The 19,372-nt window shown below is 46.4% G+C and overlaps 1 protein-coding gene across 1 annotated transcript in view; it reads left to right on the forward strand.

Annotated features, from left to right (window-relative positions):
- Positions 1-19,372, forward strand: part of LOC138559123 (microtubule-associated proteins 1A/1B light chain 3A) — a 397,199-nt gene that overhangs the window by 355,605 nt on the left and 22,222 nt on the right. The window contains exon 3 of the mRNA XM_069642689.1: positions 3,434-3,540. Within this exon, the coding sequence (XP_069498790.1) occupies positions 3,434-3,540 (107 nt within the window). The remainder of the gene's footprint in view (positions 1-3,433; positions 3,541-19,372) is intronic.

Genomic DNA, 19,372 nt, shown 5'->3' on the forward strand with positions numbered 1-19,372 from the left:
ACCATATTTTGCATACATGTCATAAGCCGGCGTTCCCCCAGGCGGTGCACTTTGGCCATTTTCCAAGGACTGTCTACCGCAGCAGAAAAGCCCCGCTAAAGTGGACAGTACTCCAGGCATGTTTTTAACCTTCCCCTTGGTTAACTAACCTTAACCTGGACGTTTGAATTTGCAAAATCAACACTCTACCAAAAATCAGGTTTTCGTTTGAATCTGGGAATGACTCACCTGATAAAATAAGTCGCCTGTCCTGATGCAACCTCTCCCAACGTCGTGTCTGCGCTTCTCTGGCCTCTGCCTCGTTTCGGGACCCTCGCCTCCTTTGCCGTCTGGCCCGGTACATCGATCAGGGATCAGATGTGTGCAGATCTGCGAAGGAATCTCTCCTCACTTCTACAGGGTGCCCCGTACACCTCTTGGTTCCCGGCTCGATTGTTCCGTCCTCGCCGTTCTTCCGCCTTTACTCCGTTACAACGTATACGATGGGGCAAGTGGGGGAGGGTCCCTATTCGGGCACCATCTTAAAAAGGGGCCCCTAGGGGTCCATCGCGATATGGAAACAAGGCAATAACCATACACGAAAGGATGCGCCAGACACGAGGTTCAAATTCCCAATGCTAGGGTTTATTGCAAGCAAAATAGTCCCAATTGGCCAACTGTGGTCTCATGCACGCAACGTGTATTCTCTAGACCTCGAGGGACGCAAGAGAGCGAATTACGTACATCAGTTACATATATACAAAATGCATATCATACAATCAGCTATGTCATGTTTAACACCCCCCTTTTATTAAGTTTCTTTGAACTCGGGATGATGATGGACATTTCCGACGAGTATGACAATTATGACACTTTCGATGTCTATTCTAGTAACAATGTGTAATTTAGAAAGTGCGGAGGCATCTTCTAGTTGTTGAACAGAACACAGTGCTTCTATTCTTGGAAGCAAGCTGCACACGGGTAAGAGCCACATTCCACGCTTTGCTATCTTTGAGGTGCTATTCGTGTCCTGGGAGCCGACACGCTCTAAAGGGTTTTGTGAGGGGGGGGCCGTAAGAAGAGCATAATTCAAGCCTTTAGCTGCTTCATTCTAACATATTCTACCACAGTACGAGACTGGCTGGCAGCTGTGAAATGATTAAATGCCCTGCAGCTCTCCCTCAAGGCTACAGAGAGGGAGCGTGGGCATTCCTTTCTGGGCTACTCATGAGGAGTTTCAACGAACTCCTCAGTCCCGCGACCTTGCCCTTTCATATTGAGACAACAATGTTAACAGTTGAGCAGAGTAAGCAGAATTCGCAAGAATTGCAAGCTGCAAAGCAGTTTTAGACAGAAAGCAATGAGCAATGGTTAACAAGCAAAATGGCGATTCTTGCTACGTTTAAAATGGCCGCTTGTTCGTCAAGCATAGCAGTCTGTATTTATATAATTCTGTGCATAAGACGGTTGGCCTTCGGCCATCAAGATACGTCTATCATTCAAATGAAGGGCATTCACTTTTCCAGATTGACAACTTTGCGTGGAATTGCTGAATACTCAGAACCTTATACAAAGGTTTGTTGCCTGCCAAAGGTCGAGGAGTAGACCTGCCCAAGTGAATGCTGATAATCCAGGTCGTGATGAGATCTCTTCCAGTGAAGGTTGGAAGATCAGGTTGAGTTGAGAATTGGTCAAGGAAATACTGAGAACCACAGGTCATGTGGAGACCTAAACCGCTCAATGCCAAATGTCTGGAGGGACTTGCTTGAAAGTGAAGGTCTGTAAGAGACCCATGTGGTTGAGTGCCAGAGGTTGGAGACGATTCGGACAAATGAGTTAGTCTGATAATCCAAGCTGGAAGATGGAGCTGAAGCAGAGCCTGATGAGAAGTCTGAAAAGCTAAGCACCTGGGAAAGTTCTGAATGAGGAGAGTGAAAGGAGGAAGACTAAGGAAGGTCCAAACTGTGAGTAAATGCCGGAAGAGCTTTCTCAGGAGAAGCTTCTTTCTTTGTGTTTGAGATGAAGGATGGACATTATAGAATAGGATTTGTGAAATCTCTTGTTGGTCAAGCCTTTCACACATTTGTGGTTTAGCTCAGAGAATAGCATGGAGGCTAGGGACATGTTATGTATCGGTTTGGAACGTTCTGTTGGCCAGATCCTTTGGGCATTGTGGCTCAACTTGGGTATCCCTAGAGGAACAAGGATTAGTAAAATTAGGTTTAAATTTTGATTTGGTGCACTGCCACTGGAAGGGGTATACATAGGTAGAATACCTCACTTTGTTACTTTGTTCCTGACACAGTTTAGATTTCCTTTTTTGATTCATGGAGACTCCCAGAGTTCCTATCGGCATTTGGTCTAACTCCTCCCTTGAAACATACCTTTAATAAACCACTTGTTTAAATCATATGTGTCATTTCTCCACCATACAGCCAGCAATGGTCACAAACTGAGAAGGAAGGGAAAGACAAAGATGTTGGCATAGCATATGTCATGGGTAACAGAAAATGTTCAATTGATCAAGAAATAAATTCATGCTCAAACCTAACTCTTGAGGTGACCATTACTATAGATACAACATTGCTGCGGGCTTTGTGTAGGCACACCTATTCGATATGACTGCAAAGACCATAAAGTCTGAAGGAGCGAAAGATTCTCAAATGTTATAGGTTTTTTCTTCTTTTTTCAAGCACTCTCTACCACCCAATCGCAGTCAAAGGTAGCCAGAAAAGCCTAACATGAGATTCTTAGACTGCTCCAATTGGAAGAGTTGAGGACCAAGAAGGCCCGGCTAGATTGTGTGGCAGGAAGGGGGAAGTACTTGCTTTCCAATAAGAAGTGAGGCGAGTAGGTAAGGACAGTTTGTTCTGATCTGAAGATGGCTTTCGAAGACTGAGCCAATGGCTTCTCAATTTTATTTGTCAGGGAACAAAAGAATATTCATTTGGTGATGCAGCTACTTATGTGAGTTTGTTTTCTGTTGCTAGTACTGTTGTATTCCTCTTAGTAAGGCTTGCCAGGTTGATTAAGGGGAAATATTCAGAGAGCTGCAGTTAAAGGTATTTTTACTGCATTTAATCACCAAGCAAACCAACGCCATGTCTGTGAATGCATAAAAAAGAATTTTCGATTTACAACAAAATCACAGACCCACATCCAGCACGAAGAAACTGCAACATTATTTGAAAGTGTTTATCAGGTGTGAACTGCTGCATGTGTGCATCTCACAACTCTGGCAACCAATTGTTTAAGCTCTTTCTATATACTAGCATACTTTTTTTCTGTCATGCATTACTGAAGACCGGTGTGTTGCACGTTGCTGAGATTATACCCTTTCAACCTCTTTTTCCTGACCAGCGCTCTTCTCAACTGTCTCTGCAATTCCCATTTCTTCCACCTGAACTATTGCCTTAAACAAGTATAGTGACTATTTTATTTATCTATCTCATAGGTGATCATTGAAAGGTACAAGGGTGAAAAGCAGCTGCCAGTCTTGGATAAAACCAAATTCCTTGTCCCCGACCATGTCAACATGTGTGAACTTGTAAAAATAATCCGGTGAGTAAGCCTAATATTTGTCTTCATTTCTCTTGAAATTGATTGGCGAAGGAAAGAAAATAAGATTGACCATGATGCTGAACGCACAAATATTTTATTGTTGAAACCTTGCTGCAGTTTTTACTCCATTGATTAAGCATGCACTTTTCCTCTGAAACACCTTATGACTGATTTAATAATGTGTTATTTATATAGTGCTTTCACCAGAGCGTTGTTCATAGAAACGTTTTGTACACAATATTACCAAACCAAAGTTGGTACTTTTTTATCGACCTCAGAAGGATGTAAGGGCAGGTTGAACCTGGTGGGATTCAGACCTGCTTCCTTCATCCCAGATGTCAAAGCAAAGCATCTGGACGTGCTCTTTGATGAGCACAACCTCTTTGGGGTTAAACAGATGAGTTCCTCCAGAAAATCCAGGCATCAAAAGCCATGGCTAAGTCCCAAGGCCTGGCTGTTGAGCAGCCTTTCCAATTCAGCCCTGAGGGGTGAAGGTTTTCAATCCTTACTCCTCCTTTGCCCACCATGGTAGGGGTCAGTTGCCCTCTTAACAGTAGCAAGGCTATTGCCTCCCCTCCCCTCTCCCCCACACCCTCAGCCAGGCTAGTAGTCGTGGCACTCAGATGGGGTATTACTGCCTTCTCAGCCTTCACACCCCCCCCCGCCTCCATCGTCACGGGTCAAATCCTCTGTGAAGAAACGTTCAACCATTCCACCCAAGTCAGGGGCACAGGCAGAAATGTTCCTGTTTATCAAGATGTTGCTTCAAACCACTTCAAATGCTTGGGCCTTTCAGGTCATAACTCAGGCTTTCTGCCCCACATCTGCTCACTGCCCACCCAAAAACCCTCCCTCCAGCCAATTGCTGCCTCTGGCATGAAGGAGTTCAGTCAGCATCTAATTATAAACATTTTTATAACGCGCTTAATACCGAAGAGGTTTCTAAGTGCAGACCCGGGATTCTAACCTGTATTGCTCTGCGTTGTCTTGCATCCAAGACGAGCCCGTTTCCACTGAGCTATACTACCCGTGCCAGCGTGTCTAATGAAGTGCGCCACAGTACTCAAAACAATGCAAGGGCTGCAACCGTTTATTTTTTAATTCTGAAGAAAGACTGGGGGCTGTGTCCCATCCTGGACCTGAGACCTTTCAACTTATACCTGCACAAGTTCAAGATGGTCACCTTGGGCAAGATCTTTCAGGCCCTTGAACGGCAGGACTGGTTGGCGTCACTGGATATCCAGGACGGCTACTTCATGTGCCGATCCATCTGAAACACAGTAAGTACCTGAGATGTGTAGCTCGGACATCACACTACCAGTTCAAGGTTCCACCAGTCAGGCTATCTCCAGCACCCAACCTCTTCACCAAACCGTTGCCGATGGTGGTGGCTCACATCAGGAGGGCAAGCATACATGTCTTTCCCAACCTGGATGACTGGCTCGTCCTTGCCTGCAGCCGGACCTGGTGTTAAAACATTTGTTCTACACATGCACCCTCTGCACAGCTTGAGTTTCAACTTCAAGAGGTCCCATGCGTCGCCACCATAGTCCCTTCAGTTCATTAGTGTGGTCTTGGACATTCACCTGGGCATCTTCCGAGATTGTTCACATCTTTCAGTTCTGGAAGGTGGATAAGGCCTTTGCCTTTCTGAGCCTCCTGGGCCGCATAGCCTCCTGCATTCTGGAGGTCCTGGAGACCCAGTTGCATATGGGGTCCCTCCAATTCCAGGGCAGCATGTCAGACCTGTTGCAGGTCTCTGAAAATGTGTTTTGAGATCTCCTATGGTGGTTCCTGCAAGACAAGTTACTGTGAGGGGTGTTGCTTCCGTAACCCTGTCCCCAAATAATAGTGCTGTTGTCAATATGTACTACCTATGTTGCCCTCCAACCAAATGTTTCTGGACAGGCGTGGGCAACAAGGGTAATTACAACACAAACCCAGGTCCTGTCGTATGGTGATGTGCGGACCGCCAGGGTTGCAGGCTTTGCCTGGCAGGCATTCAGAACGACAAATGAGTCCACGACCCTGAAGAGGAGTTAAAATGCCCTGCTGAGTGTAAGCTTGTCATGACACTGCAGTTTGGGATGCAGTGACGGCCCAGCTCAGCTTACCTCTTGCGGTTCCTATTACGGTACCGTGGCCCTCAAGAAAGTGGCGACAGTCGTACATGCCACTGAAACCAGTAGGCCCAGTTTTGGTTTCTGTGGTATCTCAAATATTAAGGAGACCACCTGTAGGAACACTAGTGTGGAACTCACGCTAGATACAGCTCATCAATTATTCGAGCTTTAGTTTTAATTTTTATCTTTTGTTTTTAAGTTCATGGGGTCGCTAAACAGGAGAATTAAAAGTAATTATGACCATCCTGTATGGCCTCTATCACTTGTCTGGGGTATAGCATTTAGCGTCCCGGGACGTGTGTGTTTTTTTAACTGTGTTACTGAGAAGTTCACCATTGCCTGGATTGGGCAGGGCAAGCCTCTTCCATCTGTCTGCTAACCTGCACACCACCGCAACCTAGGGTTTATTGACTGCTGGAGGGCATAGCTAGTAGTTGGGCAACATAAGGTGTACAGATTGACAACAGCAAATGAAAACAAATTGAATCATAAACCTGTGTGTTTCGCGTGTGAAAAGTTTATAGTACAGTTAGAGGTCAGTTACCCACCCAAACTACCCTATTGTGTTTTTTGCTCAAATGATAGTTGTCACAGATGCATCCCTGAAATGGTGATGTTCACCCATTAGACCTTAAGGTGGGCAGACTCTGGTCCCCAACAGAGGACTGAGAACACATCAATTTTCATGGAGCTGTCGGCGAAGTAAGGCTGTACTGGTCTTGTTGGATAATACATTCGCCATGGACTACCTCAACAAACTGGGTACTGTTGGGTCATTGCCTTAATGCAGAGATGCAAGGAAACTGTTGTTCTGGACTCTGCAGAATGATTTATCTCTGACTGTGTCCTGTCTTGCCAAGACCGAGAATGGCGTAGCAGATGCTCTGAGCAGACAGACCTCAACCTCCCATGAGTGGGAGCTCTGCCAGGAAGTTAAGGATATTTTGTTGGACTCCTCGGTTGGATCTCTTTCCATCCAGTGTGAACAGGAAGTGGGATTTGTTCTGCTCCAGAGATTTTCCTCGGTAGGGAGCTTTGGGGATGCGTTCCTGCTGATCCTTATCATTATTCCACTAATTTTTAGGGGACTTTTCCCATATAGGTCCACATTGATTCTGATTGCTCTGCACTGGGCCTGGTGGATGTGGTATCCAGAACTTTTGGATATGCCCATCGCCCTTATTGGGGCCTCCCAGTGAGGGTGGACTTGCTCTCGCCGTCGGAGGGGTGAGGCGAGGGTCAGGTCCCCATAGGAACCTCACCAGTCTGAACCTTCATGCTTGGCTGCTGAGAGGCTGAGTTATGAATACAGTGTGTCCTACAACGTTCTGCCTTGGAGGTGGGGTACATTCTAAGCTTAGTGTCGGGATTGGGTTCTGGACCCTGTCCTTTGTTCTACTTTCTCATTTCTGGATTTTCTGCTCTCGTTGGCATGGATGGGCCTGCAGATTGGCACTGTGAAAGGGTTCCTGGCTGCCAACTCTGTTTTAAAAGTACCCATGAGCAAGGCACTTCCTTCACAATCCCCACTGTTGTTCAGTATTGGTGGGGTTTGTGTTACTAGTTTCCCCCTTGCCAGTTTGTTTTTCCTGCACTTGAATTGAATTGTTTTAAATTAATATATTTTTTTATTATGTGATTTGGTTTTAAAGTTAAACCTTTCACAACATATGTTTCATATTATGCTCATTTTGGAAAATCACATTTAGCTGTGTTTTAGTTCCTGCGCACTGATTTCTTTTTTTCTGCTGCATTTTTGTGCTCATTTTGGGAAATCAAATGTAGCTGTGTTATAGTACCTGCACACTGATTGCTTTTTTCTGTTGCACTTTTGTGCTCATTTTGGAAAATAGAATTTAGCCGAATTTGGCTGTGTTTTAGTACCTTCGCACTGTTTATTTTTCTGCTACCTTGTACTTTCTCTTGCTATAAGCACCTGCTTCTACTGTGCCTGCTTGGCTGCTAGGCCACCCGGTGAGTCATTTGTGCACGGTGCAGCATCTCTGTCCTCTCTCTTCCTCCCCCACGAGCTACATGGCACTCTCCTTCTCCCCTATCTACTCTAACTGCTATTCTATCACTGATCCTCCCGCTCACGATGTCTGGAAGAAAAACGTTTTTTAAAATCTCTCCTGGCCTCCAACCCAGGGCTACCTATTGTTGACACCTACATTAACTCCACTTCGAGACAGACTATCACTGACATCCTCTTTTCCGTCCCCTCCCCAGACCTATGGACTCTCCATCTGGTCTCCACTCTCTCCGCTTTCTCCTCTTCACCCATTAATGGTGGCACTAGATAGGAAGTTTGTTAGGGAGAGTTCTCCTTCTAGGGCTAATTTCCCTCACCTAGTGAGTCCCCCAGCAGCTTTGCTGGATTTCTGGAGTTTATTTTTTCCACCTGGTAAGAGTGTACATCCTTTTTTCACTCTTACATGTGTTTTGACCTATGTGTTTTTACTCATTGTGTGATCTTGGGCACTGGAGCACACCACTCCAGGTGCCCCTGTTCTTGTATGGGTTACACCGCACCTTCAGTGTAGTAACCCAGGGTTGTCTTTAAGACTGCCCTCTGACTCCATTTCGCAGGGACTGACTACTGTCCCCCAGAGAAAGGTAAAGTTGCCATTTACTTTACATAGTCACTTTTACTACAGACCCAGTACACCCCATATTACATGGAGTACTGGAAAGGGCTAATCTGTACCCCTTTTCTGTCTGTACCTCCCTGAGCATTGTTTCACTCTTTTAACATTTAGACTTGGCTGGTGGCAGTGGTATCTACCCTAACTTTTCTACCGCGATTATATTAGATAACCGTGGTAATTATTTTAGCAGCCTTAAGCATAAAGCCGCTTCGTCTTAAGCATAAACCCGCTTCGACCAAATTGTCTTTCTTTTGGCTCCGGTTGGGTTTATTCGCCATTTCTTTTTGTTAAAGTCCTTCTTGTGTTTTACTTTGCGCAGCAAACTAGGTTCACCTTCTTTGTTCACCGTCTTTTGCCGGGCTTCTGCAGAGAAGCCCTCCTCTTGACGCCGGGGTGTCTAGGTAGACTGAATGTGGGGAAGGGGTGTAGTCACCCCCTGCACAGGGTATCCTAGGAAACCCAAGTCGCACTTTGCCATGATTGGCTGAGGTGGTTGACCCGGCTGGACCCTGCTGCGTGATTGACAGCCAGGCTGTGTGAATGGGGGTTTTGCGTATAAAAGGCAGGTCTCTTGGGCTAGAAGTCAGAGTCGCCTCTGGAACTACAAGGAACCGAACCGAAGAGAAGCAGAGAGAACGACGGCTGCTGCAAGTACCCCGTCCCGGTGAAGCCCTTCTGCAGTCCTGAGCTATCTACCCTTCAACGACTAAGAGAAGATCCAGTCCGGAGTTTTCTTCCCTTGAGCCTGGTGGGGATAACCAGCTCATCTTCTTCAGAAAGATGTCTCCGTCGTGGTCGAAATCGCTGCACACTGCTGTAGTGGTCCAGATAGCCACCTGCCAAGCCTCTCCTGTTTTTAAGGAGCGCACCTTTTATTCGTTGTCGCTGCTGCCGGCTTCATCCCTGTGCGGTGCAGACCCCCTTCAGACATCCTCCTTCACAACGAAGCTCCAGGAATTGTGGGTCTGCGGGAAACCAACAGGAACAACTGCCAGGGCACCAGCTGCACCATTGGAATAAGGTACTGTGTTCTGCTTGAGGAAACTGGGTGAACCCCTTTTCTTCTTCGTCAAGGCTCGCCCTTGTCTTCCCTCCTTCTTATAACTTTTGCTTCCGAACATTGGCAATATCAAAGTACTTTTGGGCTACGCTGAATCGTGAACTGTCTAACGGTGTGATCTTTGGCAACAGGTCTCCGGTGTCACTTAACCCTGGCTCCGGCCCTTTGACTTTTGAACTCCTGTTTCCAAGTGTTTCTCGATGCTGTCTGCCTAACCTAAATATTGCCTGTGATTTTTGCCTCCAACTTCCTCTGGGTATCTCAGGTGCTAAGTGTGTATTTGCCCCGGTAGCATTTCATGTCACGGATACACATTTATTTAGTAGACAGAACTGTCAAAAAGTGATCGCAACCGTATCCGCGGTATCGTGTTTTGTTCATAACACCGGTTCATTCAAACACAGGGTACTTACCTTGAGACATACTGTACAAAGTGAATTGGTTAGTTGTAATATATTTAACGTGTGGTTTTGTTTAAAGTTTAATAGAAGTGTTGTGTTTATAACTGATGGTTTAAAAATAAATGTACTTATATTTTTTACCTGAAACCTTGAGTCAGTGTTTGCTTGAGCCAGAGTAATTGTGGTCCCTTTGTGTAATCTCTGCTACTGCTCATATACTCTTGAGATAAGCCTGGCTGCTCTGGTACTGCTACCACTATAACTTAGTAGTACAGGCTTGTACCAAAGGTAAAACTTGTATTTCCACCTGTAGTCTTAATTGTGTGTAGTGGTCCCTAAGGGCACTGCACAGGATTCTGCCTAACAAAGTTCTCTTGGCATACTTTGATTCTTCTAGATGCATCATTAATGTCCATCACAATGGCACTATCGTGGCCCAAGGTTCTCAACCTACTCTTCTCCTTCTTGACTGGTGCCTGCCCTCTCTTAACGTCCTCTCTTCTCCTGCAACTCCGTCTGTCCACCTCCACCGATGGGAGTACCACCCCCCTGTACCTTCCCCCAGAAAACATTCAATGGCGGCAATCAGCTCCACTTAGCTAATCTGAATGCTTGTTCTGCTGTCAATCGCTCATATGACATCTGCATCCTTCTTGAGGACTTTGACCTCAACGTCCTCACCTTTACCGAGACGTGGTTCAATGCCATCTCTGTCACTGCTCTTGACACTCTCCTTCCTGATGGCTTCAACATCCTCTCCAAACCCAGACCTAACAGGCCAGGAGGTGGAGTTGCCTTGATTTTCCCTGAGTGGGTCCCTGCTTCTATCATACCTACTCAACTCTTCTTTTGAATGCCTCGCCTGTAGGCTTGGGTTCTCGCCTACTCTCTCTCTCACCCTCGCTACCATTTACAGGCCCCCTGGCCCTATTTCTCTCTTCCTCTCTGAATGGGCAGAACTTGCCGCCTCCCTCTTGATCTCTTCCTCCAAACTGCTCCTTCTTGGTGATTTCAATAGCAACATTGATTCCCTTGAATCAGCCTCCTCACAGTTCCAGATCCTCTGTGTGTCCCCCTCTCTCACTATTCTTCCTTCCAGCCCAACCCACTCAGCCGGACACACCCTGGACGCCCTCATCTCCGGTTACATCCCTATCTCCAACCCGGTCACCACCCCATCTCCTAGTCTGATCACTCTCTCCTCTCGCCCCTCTTGGTGCCACTTGGCCCTCTGTCTCAGCCACCCCCAGCACTGCCAGCCTCCTTCGCATTCGATTGATGAAGGGAGTGTCAGTCACGGTTTATGCTTCCACCTTCACCCCGCAACCCCTGCTTCTGACTCGACTTCTGACTCTGTCTTTGCCAACCTGCACCTCTCCATCTCTAACACCCTCGATGTTCTTGCCCCTGTCATGAGGATCTGCCTTAAGCTTGCTTCCAAGAGTAACGGCTGTTACGATTCCGATCTAGCATCTCTGAAAAATAAGTGCAGAATTGCTGAACGGAAGTGGCAGGCCTTGGGCTTACCCTCTGACGAACTGGCCTGCCCCAAAGGAAATATCGTTTCTCTATCAGCTCCACGAAGAGGGCCCACATTCAAGCCTGCATCTCTGTAGCTACTAACAACACGGCTGAACTTTCCAAAATCTGCAAGGAACTTGCCAATCCAACTGCAGTCTTCACCTCTCTCCTTCCCTCCCAGGTCTCTGCACCGCATTGGCCTCCAATTTCTCATCTAAAATTCAGGACATCCTGTCCTCACTCTCCTCCACCCCCATCTCCACTCCCGCTCCTCTGCCTCCCTTGGCGCCCCTCCTTCCACCCCCCACACTCTTCTCCCTTCTGCCCATAGCACCGGGTGAGACTCCTAAAGTTGTTCGCTTTATGAAGGTCTCCTCCAAACAGGTGCTTCCTTGCACTTCACAAGGACTATTAAGGACAATATCTCCTCCCTCGCCCCGGCTCTTGCCGACTTCTGTAACCACTCCTTCCCCAACTGTTCGATCCCTCTATCCCTCAAGCCCTGCCTTGTGTACCCTCTCCTAAAAAAGATGTCTGCTGACCCGTCGTGCCCGGCTAACTATCGCCCTATCTCCGCAAGCTCCTTCCTGGGTTAACCTTTGGAGAAGCTGGTCCTCTCCCAACTGATCCTCTATACTGATCTTGTTGGTTGCCTCCATGACCATCGATCTGGTTTCTAGGCATCCACAGGCACGGAAACTGCTCTCCTGAACACCCGTGAAGACATGCTCTCAAATCTTGACAATAACTCTCCTGCTATTCTCCTTCTCCTCGATCTCTCCTGTGCCTTTGACACCGTCAACCATTCTATCCTCCTAAAATGACAATCACCCTTCCCAGCTGTAACAGGGCCCTCCACCACCACACTCTCGACCTGCGGCATCCCCCTGGGCTCCATCCTGTCGCTGTGGCTCTTCAATATCTATCTCGCTACTATTGTCCACTTGATGTACTAGTATGAATAATCGACAGCAGTTGTATCAGCTTTAACACAGTTGCCAGGACAACAGTTTTTTCCACAATATGGCTCTGTTGACCCTGTCAAAAGCAAAGCTCATGTCAATAGAAGCCATGTATGTTGTTCCAATTGAACCCTTTCTGACAGACCCTACAAGATGAGTCAGAATGGTGGCATTTAAGGCTGTATCCATGCAGGGCCAAAGGTTAATTTTAACTGTCCTTATGGGAGCAGTCTGGGCCCCTGCATTAATTTCAGGTTGATCGCCCTTAAGGTGATTTCTCCTGGTGGCCATCACTTCCCGAGACAGGGGTGCGAGCTCCAGGCGATGTTTCCTAAAACACCCTACTTCGTATTTTCCAAGGAAACCATCCTTCCTTCCTAAGGTTGTTTCAGACTTTCACCTCTCTCAGAAGATCCATCTTACTGTGATTTGTTTTCTTCTTTTCTAAAGTTAAAAAGTTTTCATCCACCTCACCCTTCTAAGACGGAGGAGTGATTCCATCGGCTGGACCCAGTGATGGGCCTTCAGCTACCACGTCTCTTGGATGAGGGATGTCAAGAAAGATGACCAGCTCTTTGGGGTTATGCTGGTGCTTGTGCTGGCATGGCTGTGAATAAAGAGAACCTGTCAAGGTGGATCATCCACTGAATCTTGGAATGCTATGATCTGGCTAGGTAGGTTGTGCCCAAGGATCTCTGGGATCATTTAATTGGAGGCCTGGCTGCAACCTCTGCCTCAGACATTTGTCAAGTGGCTATGTGGGCTTTGCTTTACACGTTTGTCAAGCATTGCTGCCTGTATTTCCTGTCAGGCAGGACAGTATGCTCTCTTTGGTTGAGCAGTGCTCTAGTGCTTTATGTTTTAGGTGGTGTCCTCTCACTCTGTTCCCCTTTCATATTCATGTACTTCTATGTGAGCCTATCAACAATGAAGAATCCGTGAGAGAAATGAATCCATTAGAAAAAAAATACTTCTTGGTAATGTGCTTTCTGATGGATGTTCCTCCCATAGATTCCTCATAGCCACCCCAACCTCCCCTCTTGGAGGATAGCTTGTACACCTGATCACCTAATCTGTTCTGCACTCCCTCACTAGCTGAGTGCTAGGATAGAAGTGTAACTAAGGTTGTGGGGCGCAGACACTCCATATATACTGGCCCCAATATCCTGTCCTGGGTAACAAAGCCTACATGGAGACGTACTGCATCCCATGGTGGCAAAAAAAGTTTCTCAGACAGCTGGCACTGGAGATAGATTATCACAGATGAGGAATCGGTGCAAGGAAGAACCATCAGAAGGCAAATTACCTAAAGGTAAGTCATTTGTTCTACGTGACCAGAGATTCAACATCCAGCTGTGCCCCAGATTTTGTGACTATGACTCCCATGGTCCCTCACACTTGACTATGCTTGCTATGCCTGATGAGATGTACCTGGATAGCCATCGGTTGCAGGCCCTTGCTCTGACAAGCCAGTTGAACAATGTATGCTGTAGTGTAGTGCTCTGAAAGCCAAAGACGAAACCTTGTGAGAAAGTGGGCCTCATTGCGAGTCCGGCGGTAGCCGTGCCGGAAAGACCGGCAGGCTGCCCCGGACCCGAAATACCATTCCGCCTCCGTGATTGTCGGTATCACCGGGGCATTACAATCCGTAATTCCGGAGGTGGAATACCGTAAATCCCCATTCCAATGGGGACAATGGAGACACTGGTTCCGTTTAGGACGGAGCTGGTGCTTCCATTTCCGGCTGCAGGCGGGGGGGCATTACTCCCTCCGGGTCAGCCCTGGTGGGAGTGACACCTCCCGCCTGCAGAACTCTGAATCAGCCGGTCCGGAAACAACGGTGACGGCGGATTTATCGCCACCGATGTTTCGAGTCCGGCAAGGTCGTAATGAGGCCCACTGTCTGTACAACGCACCCCATGGTAATAAGAGCTGCTATTTTGACTACAGAGAGTGGAGATTACAACATGTTGCAGAGGCTGATTTTTCTTCAAGACTGTCAGTGTGCTGAGGCTGAATGTAGTCAGAAAATGTTCTCAGAATGAAAATCTGTTCAATAAATCGTATTTGCCCCTTAGTAAATTAGGCTGTTTTAGTAAGAACTAAAATAGCTTGACAAGAAATGTGAAGAATGAAAACCCAAAGCACAGTCTATCTGCTATAATAGGTTGGAGCAAAGAAGACCTTTACAGTCGCTTCCATGACGACTTTATTAGCAGGTTTGGGTCCTGAGTTCCACAGTCAGTTGCAAGGATTCAGCTGCTTTTTGAGGCCCTCTCGAAAGCAACCTGCAAACAATGACTATCTACGGCATTGGCACACAATTATCAAGAAGTGGGCAACATCTCCTACACAGAAGGAATTCACACCCTAGTAAGGAAACCTTTTCAATTCAGAGTTATACTATGCGATTTCACATATGCCCTAAGAATATTTAGCAAGTGCCTAGCAATAGTATCAGTTTACCTTGAGGTGCGCTGCATCTTGCATTTAACCATACTTAGATGACTTGTTGAAAGGACCTTTGGTTTCTAAGCCAGACATGACCCTTCAAAAAGAATTCAACTTCTGGGATTTGCCTTAGTTCTGTGAAAATCCCCCCACATCAGCAGATTCTGATTTTCAAAATATCACACATCAAAACTATGCTTGCAGGCACTATGACGAAGTGCTAAAGACGTAATATCTAAAGGGGACTTATTGACATCACAAGCCTTGTGGCACAGAGACCTTGTAGAAATGTAAGCCTGACAGAATGAGAGCGAAATTACAGCTTTGAAGAAAAAGCTGACATGGATGCAATGTATGTTTTGAAACTATTTTTTCAAGCAAAAATGCACATTTGAGTCATTATAATTTCTACTTACTTAGAATGATATATTCTGAGATACTAAGAAGGTACAAGGGGATATTGGGAGGATAACGAATGAGAGTAACTTGGAATTATGAATGACAAGTGATGGAGATTATTCTATGTTGAAGTGATGAGAAGTTGTAAGCATTTGGAGAAAGTTTAACTAATTTTTCAGGAATGTGTTCATATTGGTGAATGGAAATGTCAGTGCTATTGAACGTATTATTGATGGTTACTATAGCCTGGACGAAGTTCACTAGAGGCCACATGGAAATGGGTTGTGACCTCTACCTAAAACTCTAGGTGTATACCTCGACTCTACCTTGTCTCTAAAGAAACAAATAAACTCTACCATCTCTACTACCTCTTACACCAACAAATTGATCAATGCCTGCAGGCCTTTTCTCTCCACCTCTAGTTGCCTCACCCTATCTAGAGCAGTGATATTGTCTAAATTAGACTATTGTAACACACTCTACTTAGGCACTACCACTAAAAACTTGAACAGGCTCCAGATCCTGCAAAATAATGCACTAAGATGTGCCCTCAACCTCCCGCGCAAGGCGCACATATCCACGGTAAGCAAAGAAGTCCACTGGCTCCCGATCCGCGACAGAATTAAGCTAAGAACCCTGGTCATCACCCACAAGTGCCTGTCCCGTACTGCCCCACGCTACCTTTCAGACAAATTCTCTAGACACCGCCCCATTAGAGCCACCAGAACTCCTTACCTGCACCAACTAAAGATCCCCAGCTATAACCTAAAAACAGCAGGAGGCTCCAGTTTCCCAGTGCTCACAGCACAATATTGGAACACCCTCCCTCCTACAATTAGATCAGTATCCGCATTCTGGCCTTTCAGAGCTATGGTTAAATCATGGCTACTAGCCTAGACATCTTGACTCTCACCGACTCGACCGGCCAGCCGCCGCCTCCTTTCTGCAATATAATTGTAATGCAATCATCAATGCTTACCCTATCTACAGTCTATTCAGGACCAATCTGTAACCCGGTCCTCATTCGCCACTGCAACTATTTTGTGCCTACTCTCTGTACATACTCCTCTCGATATATTCTACTTTTGTATGTAAACACTCAGACCCTGATCCAATGTATGCTCTGTCTGCTGCATTATGATGTTTTGTATGCTCTGTCTCTTGTATTATGATGTTTTGTAACGATTTGTAACTCTGCTGTGCACATGATTATGCGCCCAGTTACCTGAGGGTTCGGACGCGCTTTTTAAATAAACAAACTAAACTAAACTATGCTAAACACATGTTGGCTTGAATTCAATAAGATTTGTATGCATGGGCATCTATTTTAGTGGAGCTCTGTTTCAACTGTACAAGATATGTAAGTAAGGATATTAATTGTATAGGAGAGCCATGAATAGAGATGTGGATGCAAGGGCATCAGTTGCATAGGAAATGTGGTTAGGCCTATTTGGTTTGAATTGGTAGGAAACAAAATATCACTTGTAATCAAATGTGGGATTATTCATACGAAATGTTGTGGTTGGTTGGTTGTTTGAATGAATTTTGGTGCAGCAGGGTGTTGATTTTTTTCATTTCTTTAAAGAGACCCTAAAGGTGGAGAAAGAAGACAGACACACTGCGGCCTTATGGAAAATGGAGAATTTAGGGGTGGAACACAAATACGAAGGTGCTATATAGGAACCTGAGGCAGTATCTATAAAAATATATTTCTGGAACTTGTGGATCTGCTTATATCACATGCTCTGCATAGTCCGACTTCTAGTAGTAGTCGCAAAGTATTACAAGATTTGTTTTCAAAACTCGAAAATGGATGTCAACAGGGCCTGTTAGAAATACTATCCCTAGTGTGATGTGTACTGTACCCATGGTCCTACATGTGTAAAGGTCCCTCAGATAGTTTTTTTCCACCAGCGAAGTCGGTCGTAAATGCAGAGTTCTCTTCCAGACTGATGCCTTTAATTAGTTGAAAGTTTACTTTTAGACTCTTTCTTTCCTTATTGTTCGCTTTGCCGCACAGCCAACAGACAGCTCGACAGCTTTCGATAAACAACCCGATTGTCGCCGACTTGACCGATCGATGACCAGATGCTGCCTACACAAGCCTCTTCGGACTTAGACCCTTACAGTAGGGAGAGAGGGGGGAGGTTCTTCATACCGACCTCTTTGGAGAATGCATATTCTGTCATCCCCTTCCCTTTTTCACACCAATCTGCCCTTGTAATATATAATGGACAAAACTCCCTTTACATTTTGCCCTACCTGCCACCGAACATTTCTGTGGAAGGACATGCACTGAGTGTTCAATTACTGTCTCCCGAGGGATCAACCCGAAAATGTTTGCAAATCTTGTTAACATTTTCGACCTAAAACTCTGAAGGATCGGCGCACCAAATGCTGGCCCGTTCTCGCAATGCAGGCCGAGACCTCCATCGACGTGTCGAAAGACTCCATCGAGGGCAGTATCAGGGTCATGACATGAGTGGTGCCGAAGATGAGCAGGATTCGTCAGAATCCCATGTGCGAGCCCCTGACTCCAATAAGCAGGCCAGCAGCTCTGTGATGGAAAAAAACACCCGACTGCCAGAGCACACATAAGTCCAAGAACACTAAACACATACACCACGGCTGACTTTCGACGGTACTGTCGAGCGTCGAGGCCTACGCAGTGTCCACGGAGAAAGCCTCAGGTTCTTCACTGTCCTCTGGGCCATTGCGTAAGCTTTCACCTCATGACAGGCCTCCGAAACCGGACCCCAAGGTCAGTTCGGACACCTCACACAAAAAGGCCCTCCTTTTGTGCGTTGAAAAACAGGTGTTGAAACTGCAGGAGATAATCAAGACATGTCAGTGTTTCCCTGCTTCAAGCGAGGTCACTGAAAACGTCACACATTTCAACGCCCTTGTCCTCATAAAGCACACAGGCTGTAGATCTCCCACCTCATGTCAACACTCTCTCAGGGGTTATTCACCACAAATATCAGACACCCTCCGAGGCCACACATATAATGTCAGGCTTCCCACCTTCATGTGACTATACACCTCAATAGTTTAATAAAATCTTAAGGAGGATGTCAAGTTTTGTGGACTTTTTGGACGGACACCCAGATCAACTGTAGATACCTCACAGCCAGGGGCCTCAGTACAGCAGCCCCCTGCCAAAAAGTCTTGTCTTGAGCCACAGCTTAGGCTCCCTGCTCTAGGGATCAAGGCCTCGACCTACCAAGACCCCTCTAAGGACAAGTCCTATGATGACCCCTCAGGGTCATAAGACACAGGGTCTCAAGGGGACCTTTATAGTCAAGACCAATTCTATGATGATGATGATGACATTTACGTAATCCAGTTGCCAGACCATCAGGACCAGCCGGTAGCAGATTCTCCCATTGATAACCAACTACAATACAATGAACTGCTACTAAAGGCTGCAAAACACTTTAACATCGACACTCAGAAAGCACTGGTCGACAAAGACTTTGTGGAAAACCTTCTGGGGGACAAAATGTCTGCCACCCAGTTTATTCAGCTCCTCCGGTCTGTACAAAGATGCATCCAGCCATCCCTACTGGCGCCTATTCTCACAAGGGCGGTCAACCCCAGAATAGAAAAACTATTCAGACCGGTGCCCACTGACCCCCTGTATATTAGGGGTCAGCTTAAACCTGATTTGTTAGTGGTCACCACTACCAGAAAGAAGGCAGCCACTCCCCTGGCGTCGGCAGAGGTCCCGCCAGACAAGGAAAGCAAAACAATTGTCGATACTTTCGGGAGAAAGGTCGCCTCCTCAGTGGCTTACCAAACCAGAATCACCAACAACACTACGCTTCTAGCTAGTTACAGCTGCCACAAATGGGATAACCTGGAATGCCAAATTGAAGCCGTCCCGGAACTCCTAAAGGCTCAATTATTAAAGTATTAAAGACTATTACAGATGTCAAGCAGATATCAAACTGCATCCTGTAAAATAACCTTGATGCAGCAGATAATGCAGGACGCATCATAGCAGAGGGCACGCTCATCAAGCGCCATGCCTGGCTCAGACAATCAGGGTTTAAGTTAGAAACTCTGGCAATCCTCTTCAACATGCCGGTGGAGCCTAATGTATTATTCGGGAAGGCCGCCAAAGACGCCCTTAAGAGTGCTAAGGAGGAATACAACACTCTCAAATCCCTTGGCCAGTTAACAAACAAGCCCTATGTTCAACGGAGCTCCTCAAACTCTAGGCGGTTTCTTGGTCAGGATGCTCAACGTTCCTCAGACTTTGCTC

The sequence above is a fragment of the Ambystoma mexicanum genome, unplaced genomic scaffold, assembly GCF_040938575.1.
Source record: "Ambystoma mexicanum isolate Mex_15411 unplaced genomic scaffold, UKY_AmexF1_1 Mex_scaf4, whole genome shotgun sequence".
NCBI classification, from domain to species: domain Eukaryota; kingdom Metazoa; phylum Chordata; class Amphibia; order Caudata; family Ambystomatidae; genus Ambystoma; species Ambystoma mexicanum.